General features: G+C 38.5%; 2 protein-coding genes across 6 annotated transcripts in view; one reads left to right on the top strand and one right to left on the bottom strand.

Annotated features, from left to right (window-relative positions):
* The window catches only part of SPATA9 (spermatogenesis associated 9), a 31337-nt gene extending 23304 nt beyond the window's left edge, over positions 1-8033 (top strand). The window contains exons 5-8 of one of the 2 annotated variants that reach the window (XR_001115307.2): positions 1279-1420; positions 4133-4269; positions 4719-4879; positions 7003-8033. Coding sequence is in view for 1 of the 2 variants with exons in the window: in XM_003261625.3 (XP_003261673.1) it covers positions 1279-1569 (291 nt within the window). In the remaining variant the exon portion in view is untranslated. Of the gene's footprint in view, positions 1-1278; positions 1899-4132; positions 4270-4718; positions 4880-7002 lie in introns of those variants that run through there. The other variant, XM_003261625.3, reaches the window with a different exon arrangement.
* RFESD (Rieske Fe-S domain containing) lies at positions 3064-13427 on the bottom strand. 4 transcript variants are annotated; one of them, XM_003261627.3, is made up of 6 exons: positions 13377-13427; positions 7883-8077; positions 6998-7095; positions 5972-6147; positions 5841-5875; positions 3064-4164 (listed from the first exon to the last, which is right to left on the bottom strand). In XM_003261627.3, exons 2-6 carry the CDS (start codon positions 7940-7942, stop codon positions 3901-3903), a joined length of 633 nt encoding a protein of 210 aa, XP_003261675.1. In that variant the 5' UTR covers positions 7943-8077; positions 13377-13427; the 3' UTR covers positions 3064-3900. The 4 variants fall into 4 exon arrangements, with proteins under 4 accessions (XP_003261675.1, XP_003261676.1, XP_003261677.1 ...); XM_003261628.4 differs by lacking the exon at positions 13377-13427 and adding an exon at positions 12124-13315; XM_003261629.4 differs by lacking the exons at positions 6998-7095; positions 13377-13427 and adding an exon at positions 12124-13339.
* Between the last annotated feature and the right edge of the window lie 6799 nt (positions 13428-20226).

Here is a 20226-nt window from a genome sequence, read left to right as displayed (position 1 = left end):
TGAAACAGAAAACAAGCCCTCACCAGACACTGAATCTGCCAGTGCCTTGATCTCGGATTTCCCACTCTCCAGAACTGTGAGAAATAAATTTCTATTGTTTGTAAGCTACTCAGTTCATGGTATTTTGTTACAGCAGCCCTAAAAGCCTAAGACAACAGGGTCTTTCCCTCTTTTTCTTCTAAAAACTTTTTAGTCCTTAGGTTTGTTGCCTCATGATCAAGCATCACAATACTATCAGTGTTCAAAGAAGGAAGAGGGAGATAGGTAGAGGGAAAAGACAGTCTATATAGGAGGAAAAACTTTTCCAAAAATCCTTTCTGAGTTCCGTCCCAGCAGACATACCATTTTATTTCATTAGTTACAGGGTAGCTAATGAACTAACTGCAGGGAAGTGAGGGAAAGTGTCTGTGTTCCTCAATTCTATAGCAAGAGGCAGGCAAGAAGGAGGAGGCAGGAGGCAGGAGGGCAAGAGGAAGTTGAGGCTGTTCAAGACTGAGGACCTCAATCCTTTTGCTGTTACCTCTTTAGGAAAAACTTCTAAGTGTTTATAATCCTTTATATTACCTTGAGGCATTTCTTTGGTGAAATAAACTGGTTTAAGTCTTCTCATATTTCATGAATTTTCTTTTCTCATTGCTTGCCTTGAATACTTAGCATCATGATCATCTTCATCATTAGTAAACTTACAGAGTAAGTTTAATTAATGCAGTCCTTAGTGGTTCTGAATTTTTGAAGTTATTTTTCTCTGTTTTATTTTTGACACTCCTCTCCTTAAAGTACTGAGTGGCATTTTTGGAGGGAACAGTGGATCACGTATTTGCTCAGAAACCACTGATAGTAGCTTACTAAATTCTGATATGTTGATATCCTTTCATTGTACGTGTAAGTATAAGCAAAGTCTAGGGGGAAGAAAATTAAAACAAAAAAACTACTTTGAGAAAAACCATGTTTGAGGACAAATTCCATCTCTCAGAAAATGTTTCATTTAATTACATCAGGAGAATAAAGATGTAAAACATCTAATGAACTGGGGGAAAAAGATGTAAAACACATATTTATTGAAGCATACTAGGTTTTAAATTGCTGTCTAGATTGTAATGTATTATTTAGAACAATCTCCCAATGCTTATTATATTACGTACTTGAAGGTCCTGAAAGTGTTTTTATTAGATTATGTAGATTAAATGACTTTATGTGAAACACTATATTGTATGTTTTTAATCTGTGGTTAGTAGCTTAAAAAGAAACTTTACTTTTCAAACTCTTTTTATTGTATAGGCAGTCTGTGTTAATGCTGTGCTGGAGAAGGTAAAGAACATCTTCCAGGAAGAAGAATCCGTAAGGCAAAACAGAGAAGAGAGTGAAAATTGTAGAAAAGCCTTTTCTGAGCCTGTGCTTTCAGAGCCTATGTTTGCTGAAGGTGAAATCAAAGCAAAACCTTATAGGTCATTGCCAGAGACGGCAGACATTTCAGATTACCCCAAGCTTCTTGCTAATAAGCAGAGTAATAACATCCAAGTTTTACATTCTGTGTTTGACCAATCAGCTGAAATGAATGAGCAAATCTGAATACAGATATCACTGAACAGAACTTGAGTTATCTATTTAATGGCACAGTTCATCTGACAAAACTCAGAGTCTAGTTTACATATTCTCTGCTTTCTTAAAATTCTTAAGAATTGCTCTGCTTTCTTAAAAAAAAAAGAGAAGGGGCCTACTATTAAAATGTCATTTTCTAGTATTTACATGATAGAGTAAATAAAATGAATATTGATGTGGAATATATGTACTGACTACATACTTTTAATGAACAAGAAAATCCATCCTCTGGTGGGTTAGACTTTACACTGTGGTTTATAATATAAGCATATTTATAATACATTAATGTTTTTATTAAAGACTTGAGTGTCAAATTCTTTACTTGGGAGAAAAAAAAGCCCCATCAAGATGCTGCATATCAAAATAAAAGAATGTTTTTTATATGCAGACTGAAGAGTTTGAGTCTGCCTATTATTATTTTGTAAATCACTTGTAAAGTTATGAAGGATTTGCAATTCACAGATGTCATAAATTTATAAGACAAAATATTATTTACAAATGTGATGAGAAGATTTCTGTATATGAAGACAGTACATGATATGGTTTTTATTTCTAGATTTAGAGATACAAACTTAGAATGAAAAATCAAGTGCACACTACTCATTATTGCCAGTGGCTCCTATGAGAAAATATTTTTGTAATTATTCCTGCAAACCAGGGCTACAGTTTTTGCCTGAAGAAAGTACTTTGATTTCTTCTATACACTTTATATTCTGGACACGTGTTAAGACCTGACTGGGCATTGAAGGATTATCACATGATAGAATTGACTGGGATGTACCTTCCTGAGAGATAGTACATTTTCTGTACTTAGTGAGTAGCTGCTACCACAAACAGTATCTATAAAAAGCCCAAGTCTGGTTCATTGGTTGTCTGAGAAATGAGGACCAAGTGCTACTCATGCTATCCAAACTCCAACAGAAAAGGAAGTGTAATAATATGTAGTAAAGGTCCCTGTAAGCAGAGTCTTTACTATACAGACCTTACTCATTTACTATTTTTATAATAACCAAGGGAAAGAGTCCAGGTCGGCTCCTTAGAATGTTAAGTATTAGATTTAGATTCTTAATTCTATTCCTCTAAAAATACTACTGTGCTTTGAGACTCGGTTCCAATCTTCACAGTTCTTCTCACTCTGAATTCATCATCTACTCATTTTAGCTATTTCTGGTCCCACATAGTGGTGATTTTTGCATGAGTACTGACCATGCAAAAATCACCACTATGTGCTGCTGATTTCTGCATGGTGGGGGTGCTTGGGGTGTTATTTTAAATACATTACAACTGGTATGGTATGAGCACCAGGCAACTGAACGGTACTGACCATAAATAACTGACATGATAAAACCAGGGTGAACCAACTGAACATCAACCTTGCCTGGGAACTCCAAGGAACAAAACCCTAGATCTCCTCTCTATAATATTTATAGGAGACACTTAGTTGTGCACACATTCACAAAGTTCTAAAACGTTTTTAAAAACCTTTATTTGAAAATTTCATATAGGCATTCAAAGTACATTGGCTCACTGAATAGGAGACCTTACATCTCTCATGGCTGGGCAGCAGCTGTGTCTGGCTTCCTTACTTCAAGATCTGCCTTGATCACAGATCGCTTAACAGTGGTTAAGTTTCTTATTTTCAAGTTCAGCAGGTAAACTTATCTCATTTTTGGAGGCATTTTTTAAGTATAAAAAGTCTGCTATGTTATTTAGGAAAGTTGCACAGTTCAGATGTGAACATTTCAATGTATTTAAACTTTCCTAAAAATGTAAAAATAATAATCAAATAGCAGAGGTAGGGAATCCATAGAGGTATAAATAAAACAAGAATGGAAGAATGCTGATAACTGTTAAAGCTGAGTGATGGAAGTTTATTATACAGTCTGTTTATTTGTATATACTAAAACTTTTCCAGAATTAAGTCTGCTACATCAAACAGGGATTTTTTTTCCTATTTTAAAAATTATATTTTTTAAATTAAAATTTTTCTCACTAAACCTTAATTGTTACCTATTATTTGTTTACTCCAAATTTATTTTCATCCTTCTTAAACAGAACATGCCAAACCTATAACCTTCAGGTTCTAATTAATCCAGAAGATTCGATAAAATGTATTCTATTGATCCTGATGATAATCCTTACATCATACTAAGTATGTGTGCTCTTAAACCTCTCAAATGTATATGATTTTTAAATAGTTGTGCCTACGTTGAAAAATTTCATCACCTTTAAAATTGAAGCAGAGTTATTCTAAAAATGTTTTCAACATACACAATATTTTTCATTTCTATATATTTTTTATCAGGAAGAACTCTTAATTACTTTGAAGTCTCCAGTGGCATAAAAATCAGAGTCACACTTAAAAGGTTCATTAGAAAGAGTCACATAAATATTCCCATTGTCTACTGTCACTGTGTGAATCCTTTGCTTTATTCCTTTGGAGCACCACTTGGGTTTTGCCGATGGATCTTTAGGGTTTATAGACTGGTACAGACCTTCTCCTGTTGCCAAAGTAATTTTGTATTTATGCCAGGGGCAAACTATACACGGTCGTCCATCAAAATCCTGGGGAAGAGAATAACTCATTTAATATTCTGACATGTCAAATGTTCTTGATACACCATAGACTCTGAAGAGAATCTGCTGCAGAAGAACCAGGTTAAAAAACAGGTTAGCTTTGCTTTTTTCCTCCTATGTACAAATTATTCAGCATAAAGCAGATCCTAATCTGAGAAGAGTCATCAAGCTCTTTTACAGTTGATTAGAAAGCCAGTTAGAGCTCTATCAGAAGACTGACATGCTCAGGCAACTAAACCATGTGACTGCAGCTGTGCTGTTATCTATTAGATGTTAATGTCGCCGCCTTGACAGAAATGGGGCAAGGACTTCAAGTGCTTCTATAGGAATTTTCACTAGCTTCTAGAACTGTAAGGTTCAGATATAAATTCAAAAGGAGTTACTAAAGGCATGAGTGCATACGATAATAGAAGAGCAATTTGTGATCCAAAGTAGTTAATTCTCAACTTTTTAACTGTCTTGGTGAAGTGCTTCTCAAACTTTAAAAAATATAGGAAGCACCTGGATCTTGTTTCAATGCATATCTCTCTGTTTAAATGTAGTAGGTCTAAGGGGTTGGGGTGACAAGATTCTGCAGTCTAAGAAGCTCCCATGTGATACCAAAGTTGCTGGTTTATGGACAACAGTTTGAGGAGCAAGGTCTTCAAGCTCTCATGGACTGAAACTGGAGAAAATTCTATGGAACTATTATCAGCTCACAAATGTAAGTGGGTGCTTTCATTTTCCCCTCTGTATCCAAAAGTGCAGGAATACTGATTTGTACTTTCATAAAACTGTCAGCAAAGATTCACATTTTCATAATTTACATTACATAAAACTGTCAGCAAAGATTCACATATGTGGGTTTGGACAATGGGAAAAAATAGAAAAAATAAACACACATACGTTCTTTAACATGAGGACAGGTGTGTACACTCATCAAGTGTAGAGAGAGTGGAACGCTAAGTTCAAGCTTGTACTTTGCATCGATTAGAGAGAGAGAGACCAATTTCATGAAGAAACAAGAAATTAGGTGACTAGTTTTGGAATCCCAAGGAAGCAAAGACAACTTCCCGTATTCCTCCTCAGTTAAGACTACAGTGTGGTTTATTTCTTTAAAAATATATTTATACTGTATATTTTCATTATATTATAAAAGTAATATATACTCATTGTAAAAATTCAAATTTTGCAGTGTATACAGTAAAAAGTGACTATTCTTTTTGATGAAAAAAATGAAATCTCATAAGACTATTATCATCCTATGACTTGCTTTTTTCAGTCACAAATACATTGTTCACATCTCTCCATACCCATATAGATCTGCCTCATTAATTTAATGATTGCATGGTACAGTTATTCCACAGCATGCCTGTATCATAATTTATTTAACCAGTTTCCAATTGTTAAAACATTTAGGTTGCCTTCAATTATTCATTATAATAAATAATGCTACAATGAATCATTCCTATACAAATACTTAAACATCTGGCAATTATGGCCATAGAATAGATATAGAGTATAATTGCTAGGTCAAAAGATATGCATATTTCTCATATTTATCTTATGAATTCCCAGAATACTTGAAATTATATTCAAAGCATTAAAATATAGTTCAAACCAATTATAAATTATTTTTGAATATATTTGCTGAATTTGCTGAAAATAAATTTAATTTTACATACCTCTATATCTCCCAAATGTAAAGGTCCTCCTGAGTCTGAAAAGGAATTGAATATTACCTGCAGTCACTAAAAAACTGAAATTTTGATAGTTTTATGGTTTAAAGTTTTACAAATGAAAAATAAAATCTTACGGTAACAGCGAATATCCATAGCATGATATTCTCCCTTGTGGTAGAAAATGACCACTTCTCTATCATGGACAACAGCTGTCATTCTTTCGGATTTTTTAATGTCATCTTCTCTGCCCACACAGACAGAAGAATATTCCCTCTTTTCAGGATCTTGTGCAGAGTCATCAAGATTCATGCTAGTTGAACATAAAGAAGGAAAGTTACAAGAAGTATTCACTAATTTGGTTCCAACTTAATGGAGATAACCATAAGAATGAATAGTTTGGACTTTTCAAGATTTATGGAGGCACTTTCTGTAGCTATATAAAACATTTATAAATACTGGATTATTATTATTATTATTTTGAGACAGAGTCTCACTCTGTCACCCAGGCTGGAGTGCAGTAGCATGATCTCAGCTCACTGCATCCTCTGCCTCCCAGGTTCAAGGGATTCTCCTGCCTTGGCCTCCTGAGTAGCTGCGATTACAGGAGCCCACCACCACACCTGGCTAATTTTTGTATTTTTAGTAGAGACAGGTTTTGCTGTGTTGGCCAGGCTGGTCTCAAACTCCTGACCTTAAGTAATCCGCCCACCTCAGTCTCCCAAAGTGCTGGGATTACAGACGTGAGCCACTGCGCCCGGCCATAAATACTGGATTATATTAAGTAGGTAGTCATTACTTTGTGTTAGAGACTCAAAGACTGCCAAAATTAGGGAGGATTCCTCACTCTGAGGTTAGAGTTGTATTAGATTCATTTCAAGGTCAAGAAGGAAATTTCAGAACTTGTAAAACATAGAGATTTAAGTTTCACTGTCCCTTTATTTCCTATCAAATCCAACACTAAACAACATTCAGTTATCTGCATTGTTTTCAGCCTTCTGCTGAAGGCAGGATTCTTTGATTGGCTGAATAGTCTTCAGCCTCTTGGCTAAGGTGGTCCACTTGGTTTTGCCTGGAGTACACAGTTGGCTCTTACAGGCACAACCAGATAGCTATTACAGCAAGAGAAGATGGGTAAGAATGAAAACCTTTCATTTTCTTACCTCAGATAAAAACTGGTCACTGAGATGACAGCTGAGCTGAAATGCCCAAAATGCAAATGAACTAGACATGCCAACAGCTGGGGGAAGAGAATTCCATACTGAAGGAAGAGCAAATACAAAATCCTGAAGGAAAGAAAAGGCTTGGTGAATGTGTTCCAGAAGACTGGAACATAATATGCAAGATTGGTAAATAGGCAGGAGGCAGGTTGTGCAGTGCTGTGTGTGGATTTTACTCTAAGAGAAAAGGAAAGCCACTAAAGAGTATAAAGCAGGAAAGTGTGACTTGATTTCTTTTTGAAAGAACGCCCCAGCTCTGTGGAGAATGGATTATAGCAACACAACAATGGATGCCCAGAAATCAGAAAGCTAGGGGTCCATGAAAAAGATGGTGGCTTGCCCCAGGGGGTTGACGCTGTAGGGGATAAAAAGTAATAATAACAGTAGCAGTAGTAGCTACAATTATATTGTGTTAACTATGTGCCAGGCATTATTCAAAGGCTACATTTATTTATTAACTCCTTTAATCCTCCATGTTACTAAAAAGGTATTATTATTTTAATTTTATAGTACAGAGAAGTTGGGTTGATGAACTAGAATGAAGATGCTACAGAAAAATAAAGAAAGATGACTCCCAAGTTTTAGGTTTGTGCAGCTAGGTGAACTGTAGTGCCAAAGACTGTGAGGAGAAAGGCCAAGAAATGAATGGTACTTTTGCAGGATGGAAAATCAAGAGCTATATACATTTTACACATATTGAGTTTAAGGTATCTCAGAGACATCCAAGTAGAGATGTCAAGTCAGCAACCAGATATATGAGACTAAAGTCGAGAATTTCTAGAGAGAAAAACTGGGGAGTTTCCAGGTTACAGAATTCTATGGACTCACTTGGAGAGGAAGTGTAGATAAGGAAGAAGGTCTAAGACAATTCCTGAAGCACTTCAACATTTAGAGGGCAGGTGGAAGAGAGGTTGTAGAGAGACAAGATCAGTAGAGTGTCCAATCTATTGCTAATCAAATGTAATTCATTCACAGCTTTCTTCTCTATCTTATATTCTCCCTGAATTGCAAATAGGTGGTAACCTAGAAAAAAAAACACAGGCAATGAGGCCAAATAAATTCCAATGCTGGTCACGTCTGTGTACTAAACAATAAATAATACATGAATAAAACTCGAAGTTCCTAGGAAACTGTCCTGAAACTTTGGTTGTTCTATAAAGAGTTGGCCTACCCTGTATCCTTTTCTCTTTGTAAGTTCACTTACTCCCTATACATCCACCCTCCTAGAAATCAAATACTGATTAGCATCCAAGTAAGACCTTATATTCAGAATATAACCATTACTACTCTCTTTTCCCTGTATTTCTAAAGTTTGTCTCCTATTCCACTCTTTAATATCCTTTCGGCCAAATATAGAAATTAAAAGGTGGGAAAAAAATCGAGACTAAGAAATATCTCAATATTATTTTTAGGAACAGGCTTAAGGGTTATAGGTTTGATCCTGTCCTTGAATCAAAATAATGACTCAGGCCAGTGGCTCACACCTGTAATCCCAGCACTTTGGGAGGCCAGGGTGGGAAGATCAATTGCCAAGAATTCAAGACCAGCCTAGGCAACATATCGAGACCCAGCTCTACATAAAAATGTTAAATTACCCAGGTGGGTTGGTACTTGCCTGTAGGGTTGGCTGCTTGGGAGGCTGAGTCAGGAGGATCACTTGAGCCCAGGAGTTTGAGGCTTCACTGAGCTATGATCATACCACTGTACTCCAGCCTGGGCAACAGAGTGAGACCCTGTCTCTAAAAATATTTTTTTAAAAAAAGAAGTTTGCTGTGGAATGCTCAAGATATTAAACACACACTTGTCTACAAATATTTAACAAAATTACAAATCAGGTGTCAACTTCAAATAAATATTCTAACGTTAGGAAGATACTTCATCATTCACACCTTCTTCAAATATAGTAATATTGTAATATCTCACAGGAAGTTAAACAACATGATAATATACCTTTCCTTGATCAACAGGAATCTGCATTGTAATTCCACTCAAGTCTTAGGTTACCATTTTACATAAAAACACATATATCCAACTTCTTTTTTTTTTTTTTTTTTGAGCTGGAGTCTCGCTCTGTAGCCCAGGCTGGAGTGCAGTGGCTCCATCTCAGCTCACTGCAAGCTCCACCTCCCAGGTTCACGCCATTTTCCTGCCTCAGCCTCCCAAGTAGCTGGGACTACAAGCACCACCACCACACCCGGCTAATTTTTTGTATTTTTAGTAGAGATGGGGTTTCACCGTGTTAGCCAGGATGATCTCGATCTCCTGACCTCGTGATCTGCCCGCCTCGGCCTCCTAATGTGATAGGATTACAGGCGCGAGCCACCGTGCCCAGGGCTATCCAGCTTCTTTAAAGAAGGCATTTGTACCTCGGTGTACCTAGCTTAGAATGGTTACACACTATGGGCTAGTCCCTTCCCAAAAAAAGGGAAATTGTTTTCATGGAAGTGCCAAGTGACTTCAGGACTTCTGCAGATAATTTTCCTGATGGCTTCTCTAAATATTTATTTAATCCTGTATAATTGATTGGAAGTTTTAAAATGTTAGCTGAAAAACAGCATGGTTTATTTAAAAAGTAAGTTTATAAAACAAAAATTATTAAGAGTAAAATCTCTGTTGGTGTGTTAGGAGTGAGCTTTAGAAAAAGAGAATTTATAGGTCACTATTTTGAGATAAATAGTTCTGAGCCACGTAGAAGACAGATATCAGATATCATTGTAAGTATGGGCTCCAAAATTGAGGTGTAGGTAGAGAGGTATATGTGTGCATGTGTGTTGATGGGGAGAGGCAGGGGCTTTGAATTCAATGTATAAAAGAAGGCATTACACACATCAAGCTTAGAAAATTATAGGGATGTCAAATTTGTACTCTGAAGTTTGCATTTTTAATTCTTGCTCTAACTAATCAATTTTTTTTAAAAAAAGGGGGATAGAAAAGTAATACATATTGTTTTTAAAAATTATCTCACAATAAAAAAGCAAAAGTTTATTATTTTAAAGCAAAGGCAAAGAGGACCATGGCCATGATTTTCTGGGTTAGCTATGGCTGATAGGAGGCAGGAATACTATTTCTGAATGGTCATCTGGTTTTATTTGATTTTGGCAGGTACTCAAAGAACACAAATTGCTCAGGTGGTAGTATCTACCTTCAGAGTTGGGCATGCAGCCTTCATCACATTTTGTGACAGAACAGAGGGGTAATAATAAGAAAAATGGGAACAGACAAAGGAATGAACTAAAAGAAGGGGAAATAGGCTAAAGAAAAAGAAAAGAAAGAAATGTGGAATTTGCATACATATAACTGACAAAGGCTTGAGATTCGGAATATATGAAAAACTCCTATAGGCCAGTAAAAAAAGAACAAATAATCACAGAAAAGTGGGCAAGACATGAACAAACACTTCACAAATAAAGAAATCTGAATGGTCAATATATGTAAAGACTCAACCTCATTAGTAGGAAAACGCAAAGGAAATGCAAAGCCAAGCTATTAATGTGACACTATTTTCTATCCACCAGGCTTACAAAAAAATTATACCAAGTATTAGTGAAAATATGGAACTGCTAGTGATAACATAAATTAGTGCTACCAGAGTTTGGCATTACCTAGTAAAGTTAAACATAACAATAATAATCCCACTTTGGGTATATGCCACAGAAATGCGCACAGGTACACCAGGAAACATACATAAGAATAGTTATAACAGCAAAAAACAAAAACAACACAAAACCCATCAACAGTAGAATGGAAAATGTGTATGTTCATTCAATGGAATGCTGTACAGCAGTGAAAAATGTATCTCTACATCAAGTTGGCTTAATTTCAAAAAACATAATTGCAAGTGAAAAATTTAAAAAGGAATTCAGAGTATGTTTCTGTTTTTATCACAAAAGTGGCAAAACCAAACAGTATATTATTCATGGATATATGTACTATAAGGTAAATATATAAAGAAAAGCAAGGGGATAATAAACATTTCTTAAATGTCTAAAAATATTTACTTATTTCTTAAAATTAAAATTATTCTTTTCAAGATTTAAGTTGTATCCTAATCTATATTTATGTAGCAAATGACCCCAAACCCAAGAAAAATGGAATAAAATTGCCCTTTCTATCCTCAGAGAATGTGCCTGTGCATAGGTCATGAATGAAATATTTGAGAATTTTGTACAGCTAATTTCAAAACTTGGCACCAAAGGAGGAAATAAATGAATAGTTCTTTTTTTTTCCTCCAGGCAAAAAATAGAAAAGTACTACTATCAAAAAGTAACAAAATACAAGAGATGTAGTATAATATCAAAAGTTAATTATGTTTTCCCAACTTCCAAATAAATGAGAACCAAATACAGGTCTTTCTCAAATTTGAGTCACTACAAACTTACAGTCTTTGCAAGGTTTGCCTCCAACCCGAAAAACTGGTGAACTTTTACGGGGCTGATAAGAAAGGAGCAGAGAAGACTGGGGCTAAATGATAAAGGTTTCAGAGAACTATGATTATGGCCTTGCATTTTGCTTAGAAAAGTATTATTTTATATGCCAACAGTTTCCTCTATGTATCTTAAATGGTACTATTTATAATATCTGATGACTTTTTGACTTTTTACATTTAACACCCATATTATTCTTACTATTGTGAATATCATGATCCATTCAGACAACAGGGAAAGCCCATGTGTTCACCTTAATTATCGTTATTTTGATGAACTATTCATAAATTCCCAATATATTTCGATTTTAAGTCTACTTTAAGATAGTAGAATCTTAACTGAATGAAACAGAAAATTAAAGGACTCATCCAATTTGGGGACTAGATGAAAACATCCCCCTGAAATATTTAGGTGTTGTGTTCCATGTTCTCTTCGAGAAAAATTTTTGGCCTGTCCCTAAAATTGGTTTCTAAAGGTGCTAACTCCATATAAAATTACAAATTAGCTAAATGGATACTCGGTCACTATTAGATCCCTTTCCAACATAAGAAATAAATTCAAGTGGAATTTTAAAAAATATTTAGTGTAACTCAAATGTCCACAAGACACGGGGGACAAAAGAAACATGAAGTGAAACGTACTTACTTGTCACTCTTCTTGAGCCATGACTAAGGTGCTTTTACCAAGTCTGGAAACTTTGCCTACACGTTATCAGAATGCTTATCTCAAGTATGACACCCTTGCTTTTATGTGCAGGGAAAAGAAATGCCTTAAAGAGTAGTTTTGGTATCTCTCTGAATGGCAGAATAATAATAGATAAAGCTAGCTGTCCTTCAGTAAATGCCTACTGCTTGGACCCATTGAATATAATAGTTCGTTAGTCTTCACAAAACCGCCAAGGGGTAGGCATTAGTTTCATTCAGGTAGCAGCCACGTTTTTATAAAAACATGGGGCTTGCAAGTAAACTACCCTGAAGACACAAAAAACCTTTTAGCAAAGCAAATATGTATATTGGTGATATATATAGTTTGATATTTGTCACCAAAGATGGTCCTGAATTTTTTTTTTAAAAAAAGGAACGCTAATGTGCAACAGCTATGTTCACGAATGTTTACAATTGAACGCTTGCCCAATAATTTTATACAAAGTCACAGAGCTGCTCTGGAAATCAGCACCATCGTATGATGTTGAACTGTGATCACGAGTGAGCTAGATCTGGGTTTGCATCCCAGTTCTGCGTGATTTGGGGCAAGTTGCTTAACTTCGCTGTGCTGCAGTTTCTTTTACGGTAAGAAGGGCCCGCCACATATGGGTGTGGGTAAAGCACATAAATGCTTTAACACATGTCAAATGTTTAGAGCAGGCCTAACCGCAGAAAACGCTCACAGCGCGTTAGCTGGCACCTCTATCCAGCTCTGGCAGTTATCCTGCCTAACTTCAAGTTGTGTTTAACATTTCGGTAAAGACCACCTGCAGTTGAGACTGCACGTGGCTGTCCAGGTGCTGTAAATTCTCGACACAGACTCCAGACTCCAGGAGACTAGCATCTCCAGGACGGCCAGGGCTGCGGAAGCCCTGGAGCAGCTTCTATACTTTAGAGCTTTCATGGCACAAATGCCATGAAAGCTTGTTAGAAACGACTCGCGTACCCCCCTGAGGTGGCAGGTCTCAGGTGTGGCCCAAGTTTCAAGGTGAACAAGCTCAGTGGGTCTCCTGTGCCTGGGCGGAAGCCTGCCCTGGCGGGTTAACCGTTAACTAACGCTGAACCGAAACCCAGGAGGGCCTCAGGACTCGCAGCGGCCGGGCCATAGCCGGAACGCGGAGTCCACGCCCGCAGCCCGGCCGGAAGCAGCTGGTCCCACCAGCCCGCCCCCTGCGCGGCGAGAACAGAACTTACTGTCCCCGAGTCCTCGCTCCGCCTCCGCGTGACGCTACTGCACGAGCCAGAGCTCCAGACACGCGCGGCGCCTCGACAGGGCGGGGCGAGGCCGTCCACGTGACCCAAGAAGGCCCGTCCCCGGGACCGCCTCCATGGCATTGCCGGCAGATGACCCTGGTTGATAGAGATCTCCGGCCAACAGCGCCGAGCCAGCACCTTCAAACTGGTAGGCATACTCGTGTGCTTGACAAATGTGGATAGCATCAGCTTACTTTTTAGTTGTTTGTTGATCTCATTACATTTATTTCAAATTTTAGATGCGCCCAGCGACTTCATTCAGGAATTTACCCTATAAAAATATTCGCAGAAGGTCGTCGCGATGCTGGTAACCCATGTATAAGGATGTTAAGGCCTGGCGCGGTGGCTCACGCCTGTAATCCCAGTACTTTGGGAGGCCGAGGCGGGTGAATCACCTGAGGTCGGGAGTTTGAGACCAGCCTGACCAACATGGAGAAACCCCGTCTCTACTGAAAATACAAAATTAGCCAGGCGTGGTGGCCCATGCCTGTAATCCCAGGTACTCGGGAGGCTGAGGCAGGAGAATCGCTTTGAACCCAGGAGGCAGAGGTTGCGGTGAGCGAGATCGCGCCCTTGCACTCCAGCCTGGACAACACGAGCAAAACTCCACCTCAAAAAAAAAAAAAGAAAGTTTATTACAGTGAAATAGTGAAAATAGCTAAAGTGATAACACGGAGGAATGGTTCAATAAAACACAGCACAACAGTACAGACGTGAATTACTTCGTAGCTGTGTACTGTATACTCAAAGGACAGGTCCATGATGTAATGAATATTAAAGGCAAAGCATAGAATACTATATGTGGTGTGCTCTAATGTAAACAAAAATTATTTTTTGAAATACAAACATGCAGGTATGTACATAAACTTTTTCTCGAAAAATCAAAAGAAACAATAGTGGTTGCTTTGGGAGGAGACGGAGAGTTTTCACTTTCATATTATGAACTTTGCAATTTTGCCTTTTTCTCATTATACTTCCCTGAATTGACAACAACAAAGAAAACCACCAAAACCCTCATATTTGTGTTCCGAGCTGGGAAACTAGATGAGCCTACGTTTTTAAAAGTTTCCTTGACTACTTTCCAATGCAGTGGTTCTTAACCCTGGCTATGCCTTAGAGTCGCTTGGGAGTTTTGAAAAGTCGTAACGCCCAGTGTGTATGCCAGACCAGCAAAATAAAACACAGATTTATTTGGGGTGGGGAGGGAGTGGGCAGATTCAATATATGTTTTTAACTTCCTGAGTGATTCCAGTGTGAACCCAAGGTTGAACACTACAACTTGTATTTAGTATGGTATCTCAGGCTCTAGGGTGGCCCAATGAACTGGGGCAGCTGAAACCCAGGAACTTTGTCCACTTACCTCAGTGTGCTATATAAATGCCATTTTTTAAATGAGCCTCAACATGTAAGAAGTTGAATAGCTCAGAATAATTTGCCTCCAGTGCTAGTTTCTTCTGATTTTTTTCTCTTCAGTACAGTTTTAGGGTGATCAATAATATTTTATTGGGTCATTTCCCTTTTGGCCATTTTTTTTCACTGACCCAAACACAAATTAACTATCTAGTTTTGATGTATCAGTTATCAAAGAGATAAAATATATTTTGATTTATTATAATTTCCATTATCTGTTAGTCATCCCAAATGATTTTATTGGCACATGGAAGGTGTTAGCAGTCCCCAGCTTGTCATCGAAGGATTAAATAAGGTTTGCCATTTTAGAAATCCTTTTTTGCTTTGTCATATTCTGGGCATTAGAAAAGGACACATCTTAGATCCATCGACCTTAAATTTGATTTTGAATAAACTGAAGACCTCAGTAGTTATACATGCATATGCACACAAGTAGTATGAAAGAAGAGAAACTTTCTTTTATCTCTACCAAAAGTATTCATATGGTTAGTCACGTGATGTTTGGAAAGCTATAATGGAGGTCAGAATAAACTACCCTTTTCCACTTCCCAAGTGCACACACACACAAACGCACAAAACCATTCACACACAGGCATGCACATTAGGTAACAGCAAGAACCCATCCAGTCTATTTGGAAGTCATTATTGTTCAGAATAAAGGTCATGATTTCTACTGTTATTTTGCCTTTTTTTTTAATAGAACAATGTGAGCAATGCTACCACTAAGTTTCACCTGTGGCCATCTTAGGGCATGTACTACCTTTTCTTTCTTTCCTTCATTTGTTCTTTTAGCCTTTCCTTTTCCACGCTTCTAACTTTGGCCTATTAGTGACACCTAGTGGTTCCTGTGGCCAGCTTTCCCCCTGATTTTGGCTCTCAATATCTTCATGTATGGTTTCAACTGAAAGTCGTGAGCCTAGTCCCTCTGCTGTGAGCATCAGGCTATTTCTAGGCAGACTTTTCAGGCACCAAGACTCCCCTCTTAGAGAAGTTAAAAACTTGCCTTCAATCCTAAGCCAAAATCTGTCTTGACCGCTAGTGAAGGCACCTGTGTGCTGCTAGTTTCGCTATGGGGAAGTTTGAAGGGTGTCCACCAATCTGGATTTCCTACTCCTTCACACCAAAAAAGGGTGATAATACTGCCCTTACTAGGCCCTGGAACTCAGATTACATGACAGTGAATGTGGCTCTAAATACCACCTATGTGCTTATGACTCCTAAATGAATGTCTCCAGACATAGGTTTGTTGGGGATGCCTACTTGACATTTCTATGGGGCTATTGTGGCAGAAACAGTGGTGTTCACCAAACATCCCATCAACTGCCCCACATTTTCCAGCTCCGCTTACAGTTTGTTGCGGCCACATGGCCAGTTTTGAACAATGGGCTGTAGACTGAAGCATAGAAAAGCTGAGATGAGACTTCTCCAGTTGCCTCTTTTTCTGTCATAAGAATTAACAACATTCTGGATGGTAGAGCCTCAACCAGCCTGGGTCCCTGAGTGACTATGCAGAACAGAGACCACATCTCCCCGCCAATTTCCTAACTTCCACTAAGCCGTGAAAGTCACATAACTTAAGTGAGAAATAAATTTTTATTATGTTAAGGCCCCTGGAATTTTAAGGTTGTTTATTATTATAACATACAATAGTTTAACCTGATAATTCACAGCTATCTCTAATTTCATTGTATTCCGAATTGAAATACTAGTTCTCTCCCATAAATCTGCATTTCTTTGTCTTCTCCATCTCTATAAGTGACAACACTGTCCATCGTCAGGCTTAAAGGAGAAATCTGGATGTCTTCCTTGACTCCTCCCTTTTCCTTACTGCACCCCTTCCTGCCCGCCCATACAGAAAGGAGTTCGCATAGCTGACCTGAGACTGCTATCCTTAAAAAGTTCTGCTTGTAAGGTTGGCCCTTCGCTGACATGTGAGAACTTGGCAGGTAAACAGTCCCTTACTGTTGTGCCAAAGCCCTATTAACCTCAGTAGGAAAGGAACCAGGTTCAAGAGGCCGAAGAAGAGACCTAGAGCCAGGAAACAAAACATGGTGTTTTATTAGGTGCTTACGGAGTCCAGTGCTGGTGGGCTGGGCAGGAAAACTGCAACCGCCTGCAACCATCATGCAGCTTATATGGTATTTTCACTTTATACCCTCCCCCTAACAATCTCCACCTGGCAACCTTCATGTATCCCAAAATTCAGGGCCTCAGTCCCCTGTATTAGATGTTTCTCATAGGTAAAGAACGACTCTCCAGTTTGGCTACTCCCAGATTCCCTAGGTCAGAACAAACATTCAGGTGCATCTGCCATACGGGGTCATTCTGAGGGTATGCATAAATTATTACTATCAGGTGAGTTTACCCAACACCGACACCTACACATATAAAGGTTTCCCTAAAATGATAAAAGTGACTCACTGTGCCTAAGCTATTTGTACAAACAGTGTGTTCTATACTGATCACTTGCTTTCCTTCTGAGATTCTAGAACTTGGTACCTGCTAGGCAGAGGTGCCTGTGACCAACGCCAATTAAAAACTCTGGCTGCTGTGTCTCAGTCTTTCCCGAGCAAAAACATTGCAGGCATGTTTTTACATTTTCATTTCTGGAGGAAGAATGCAGTCTGTGTGACCCCTCGTGAGAGGGAGAACACTTAGGAATCCTGCACACGAAGTCTTCCATGCTCTGCCTGACTCTTTTTCTTTACAATCCAGCTGTGTATCCTTACTACGTTTCTGTAATAGCGTAACTGTAACGAGTCCCAGAATCTAGTGAATCTCTAAATGCGAAGGGGTCTTAGGGACCCCTTGATATCCCCCCATATCTAATCCAGCACTGAGTCCTGCCAATTCTTCCTAAAATGTATCTGAAATTACACCGCTTCTTACCTTATCTGCTATCACCACCCTGAAGGTGCCATCATCTTTTATTTGTGTTGGACTTTCCTTCAGAGGGCCCAATAACACCTTTCTTTTATTTTCTGCCTGAGTTTGGAACCAGTTGAGAGACACACAAAGAGATCAAGGTGTGAGCTCTATTTAATTATGAACATCTCAATTGGGGTGGCTTAAACATGCAGCCAAAGGGACTAACAGCCTCCTGAATTAAACTTATGTATCAAAACTCTCTTAAAACTGTCCTCTCTAGAGGACAGACTAGATTGTACCCTCTCTACAGGTACACAAATCTGTAGAAAGAAGAAAGGAGCTAAGCTGAGCATACCAGGAGAAGTGAATGAAGGGAGATTTGAATAGCTGAAACACTTCTTGTTCACTCCTGATTTTTATCTTCCTGGTGGGACTCCAAGTCCTGAGTATTAAGCAAATGATACACAGCTGACGTAAGTGGGGGTGTGGAGAAGAGAGTCTGATCAGCAAACACCACCAAACCTGCATTGAGCCTGAAGCAAAACACCGGCCATTTGTACCAAGCCAGGCTTAGCAAATACACACAACAGAGGTATGTGGGCCCAGCAAAGGCAAACCCCAGAGGGCTTTAGGTGATGTGGGCCTTGGGTGCAAGCTGCTGCTCCTTGACCTTGAACAACATTCAGAACATATTCATTCTGCTATGCTGAGTGTTAGCAGAGATAGGGAGGCCACAAAGACCTAAGAAAGCAGGTATAACTAAGACAAGGTCTAAATTATGTCTTTAAGGACTTTGGCCTTTCAGACAGTAGTGGGTAGAGTCAGGTTTGCTGCAGTTAGAGGTAGTGATATTGATGAAACTGAAGCTTCAGGTTCCCATACTTGCATGGGGCCTTTCCAAGATCCTGAGGTCCTGAGGGACACTAGTAATGTGTTCACATGGTCATATGCTCTCGCTCTCTCTCTCACCCCTACCCCTCATATATATAATTATATATAATTTGGTAACAAACACAAAAATACAGAAAAGTACAGGGAAACTCTATTCCCAAACACCCATTTGAAAGTATAGTACCAATCTGATGCCCCATCAGTCCCTAATACTTTAGTATGTATTTTCTCCAAATCTGGACATTCTTCTACATAACCACAATACAACCATCCAAATCAGGAAGTTAACACTGACACACTACCATCTAATCCTCAAATTCAGTTCAGATTCAAGATTGTATGTTTAGTTGTCATGTCTCTAGCTTTCTTCAGTCTGAGATATCTCCTTAGTCTTTCTTTAACATTTATGATATTTGCATTTATGAAGATTACGGGTCATTCATTTTGTAGAATGTCCCTCAGTTTGAGTTCGTCTGATGTTTCCTCCTGATTAGATTTGGGTAATGAAGGCACATCACAGAGACTGGACTTTGAGCCCCGTTAGGCTGCCCCTTGATTCCCTTCCCACTGGGCTTGAGCTGGCCGTGCTATGTCACCACACCATGTTGCCATCTATCCCACTAGGGCTCTGACACTCCTCTGTGAGCCACCTTGGTCACTCCTCCTTCCCATCCCCCTAGCCAGCATGTGTGTCTACCCCGCTCTGTCCTAGCTACTGGCTTTAGGATTGAATTGTTCAGAAAGGAGAAAGAAGACAGGGAGGAATAATGATGATAATGTTTTTGTAAAATGTGTAAAAGCAAGGTAATTTAACTTCTGTGGATCAAGGCCATTGTCTGTTTTTCTGCTGTCACTCAGACATTTTGGGGACCTGGCTAAGGGGCATCTGAGTTGGAAATACATTTAGTTTGGGTTTAGTGGGATATAGTTGTATGGTTTATAGCTTCCAAGAATTCTCCAGTTGCCCACCGTGGTGACTCTCCCTGTATGCCCAAATGACAGTGAGGGCGAGGGTTCTCTCAAAATGTGAAGGTGGGACAGTGCCCAACATGGAAGTATGTGAGTCCTAGAGCAGAAGCCACATTTGAAATGGATGGAGCCAGAAATTAGGCTGTCGAAAATTCTATCATCAGATGTTCGGTGACGTTGTAAATATGGGATTCTGTTCTCATTGACGGTACACATGAAATGTGCTTAATAATGACATCATGTAAACTATAAACCCACCACGTCTTTTTTAATGCGAATCACGTGAAATAGAATTTATCAGAACTCCTATGTCTAAAGTACACAAAACTGTACTGGGTCTAAAACTAAGTTTGTTTTATGCTTCCTGTCAATTAAAAAAAGATGAATACTGTAGGAAAGATTGAATTATCTATCTGTTCCATTTATATAAAATATTATCATAAAGTTATTGTGTGAAGGGATGATAGAGGGTAAATAGACAAGATTGTAGGCAAAAAGTATTATAGAGGTATGTCTGGCAATTAATGTTTGCTATTATGGCCATTTAAAAATATTTGTATTTTTTGTGATTATTCATTCTTTCTAATATTCGCTTTTACATATATTTTTAAATGTATTGTTTTGTATCTTTTTCTTAAAGAGAACCCTTCCC

This window comes from Nomascus leucogenys, chromosome 2 (genome assembly GCF_006542625.1).
Source record: "Nomascus leucogenys isolate Asia chromosome 2, Asia_NLE_v1, whole genome shotgun sequence".
Classification (NCBI taxonomy): domain Eukaryota; kingdom Metazoa; phylum Chordata; class Mammalia; order Primates; family Hylobatidae; genus Nomascus; species Nomascus leucogenys.
This window is presented reverse-complemented; position numbering and strand designations above follow the sequence as displayed.

What these genes read in the sequence shown, in the direction of transcription:
- RFESD (XM_003261627.3), bottom strand. Translation starts at nt 7,942, where the DNA reads ATGTTGAAGTGCTTCAGGAATTGTCTTAGACCTTCTTCCTTATCTACA. An exon ending in GTGACCAGTTTTTATCTGAG is followed by an intron (nt 6,148 to 6,997) that starts GTAAGAAAATGA and finishes ATGTTCAACTAG; the next exon opens with CATGAATCTTGATGACTCTG. An exon ending in TATGGATATTCGCTGTTACC is followed by an intron (nt 5,876 to 5,971) that starts GTAAGATTTTAT and finishes ATTCCTTTTCAG; the next exon opens with ACTCAGGAGGACCTTTACAT.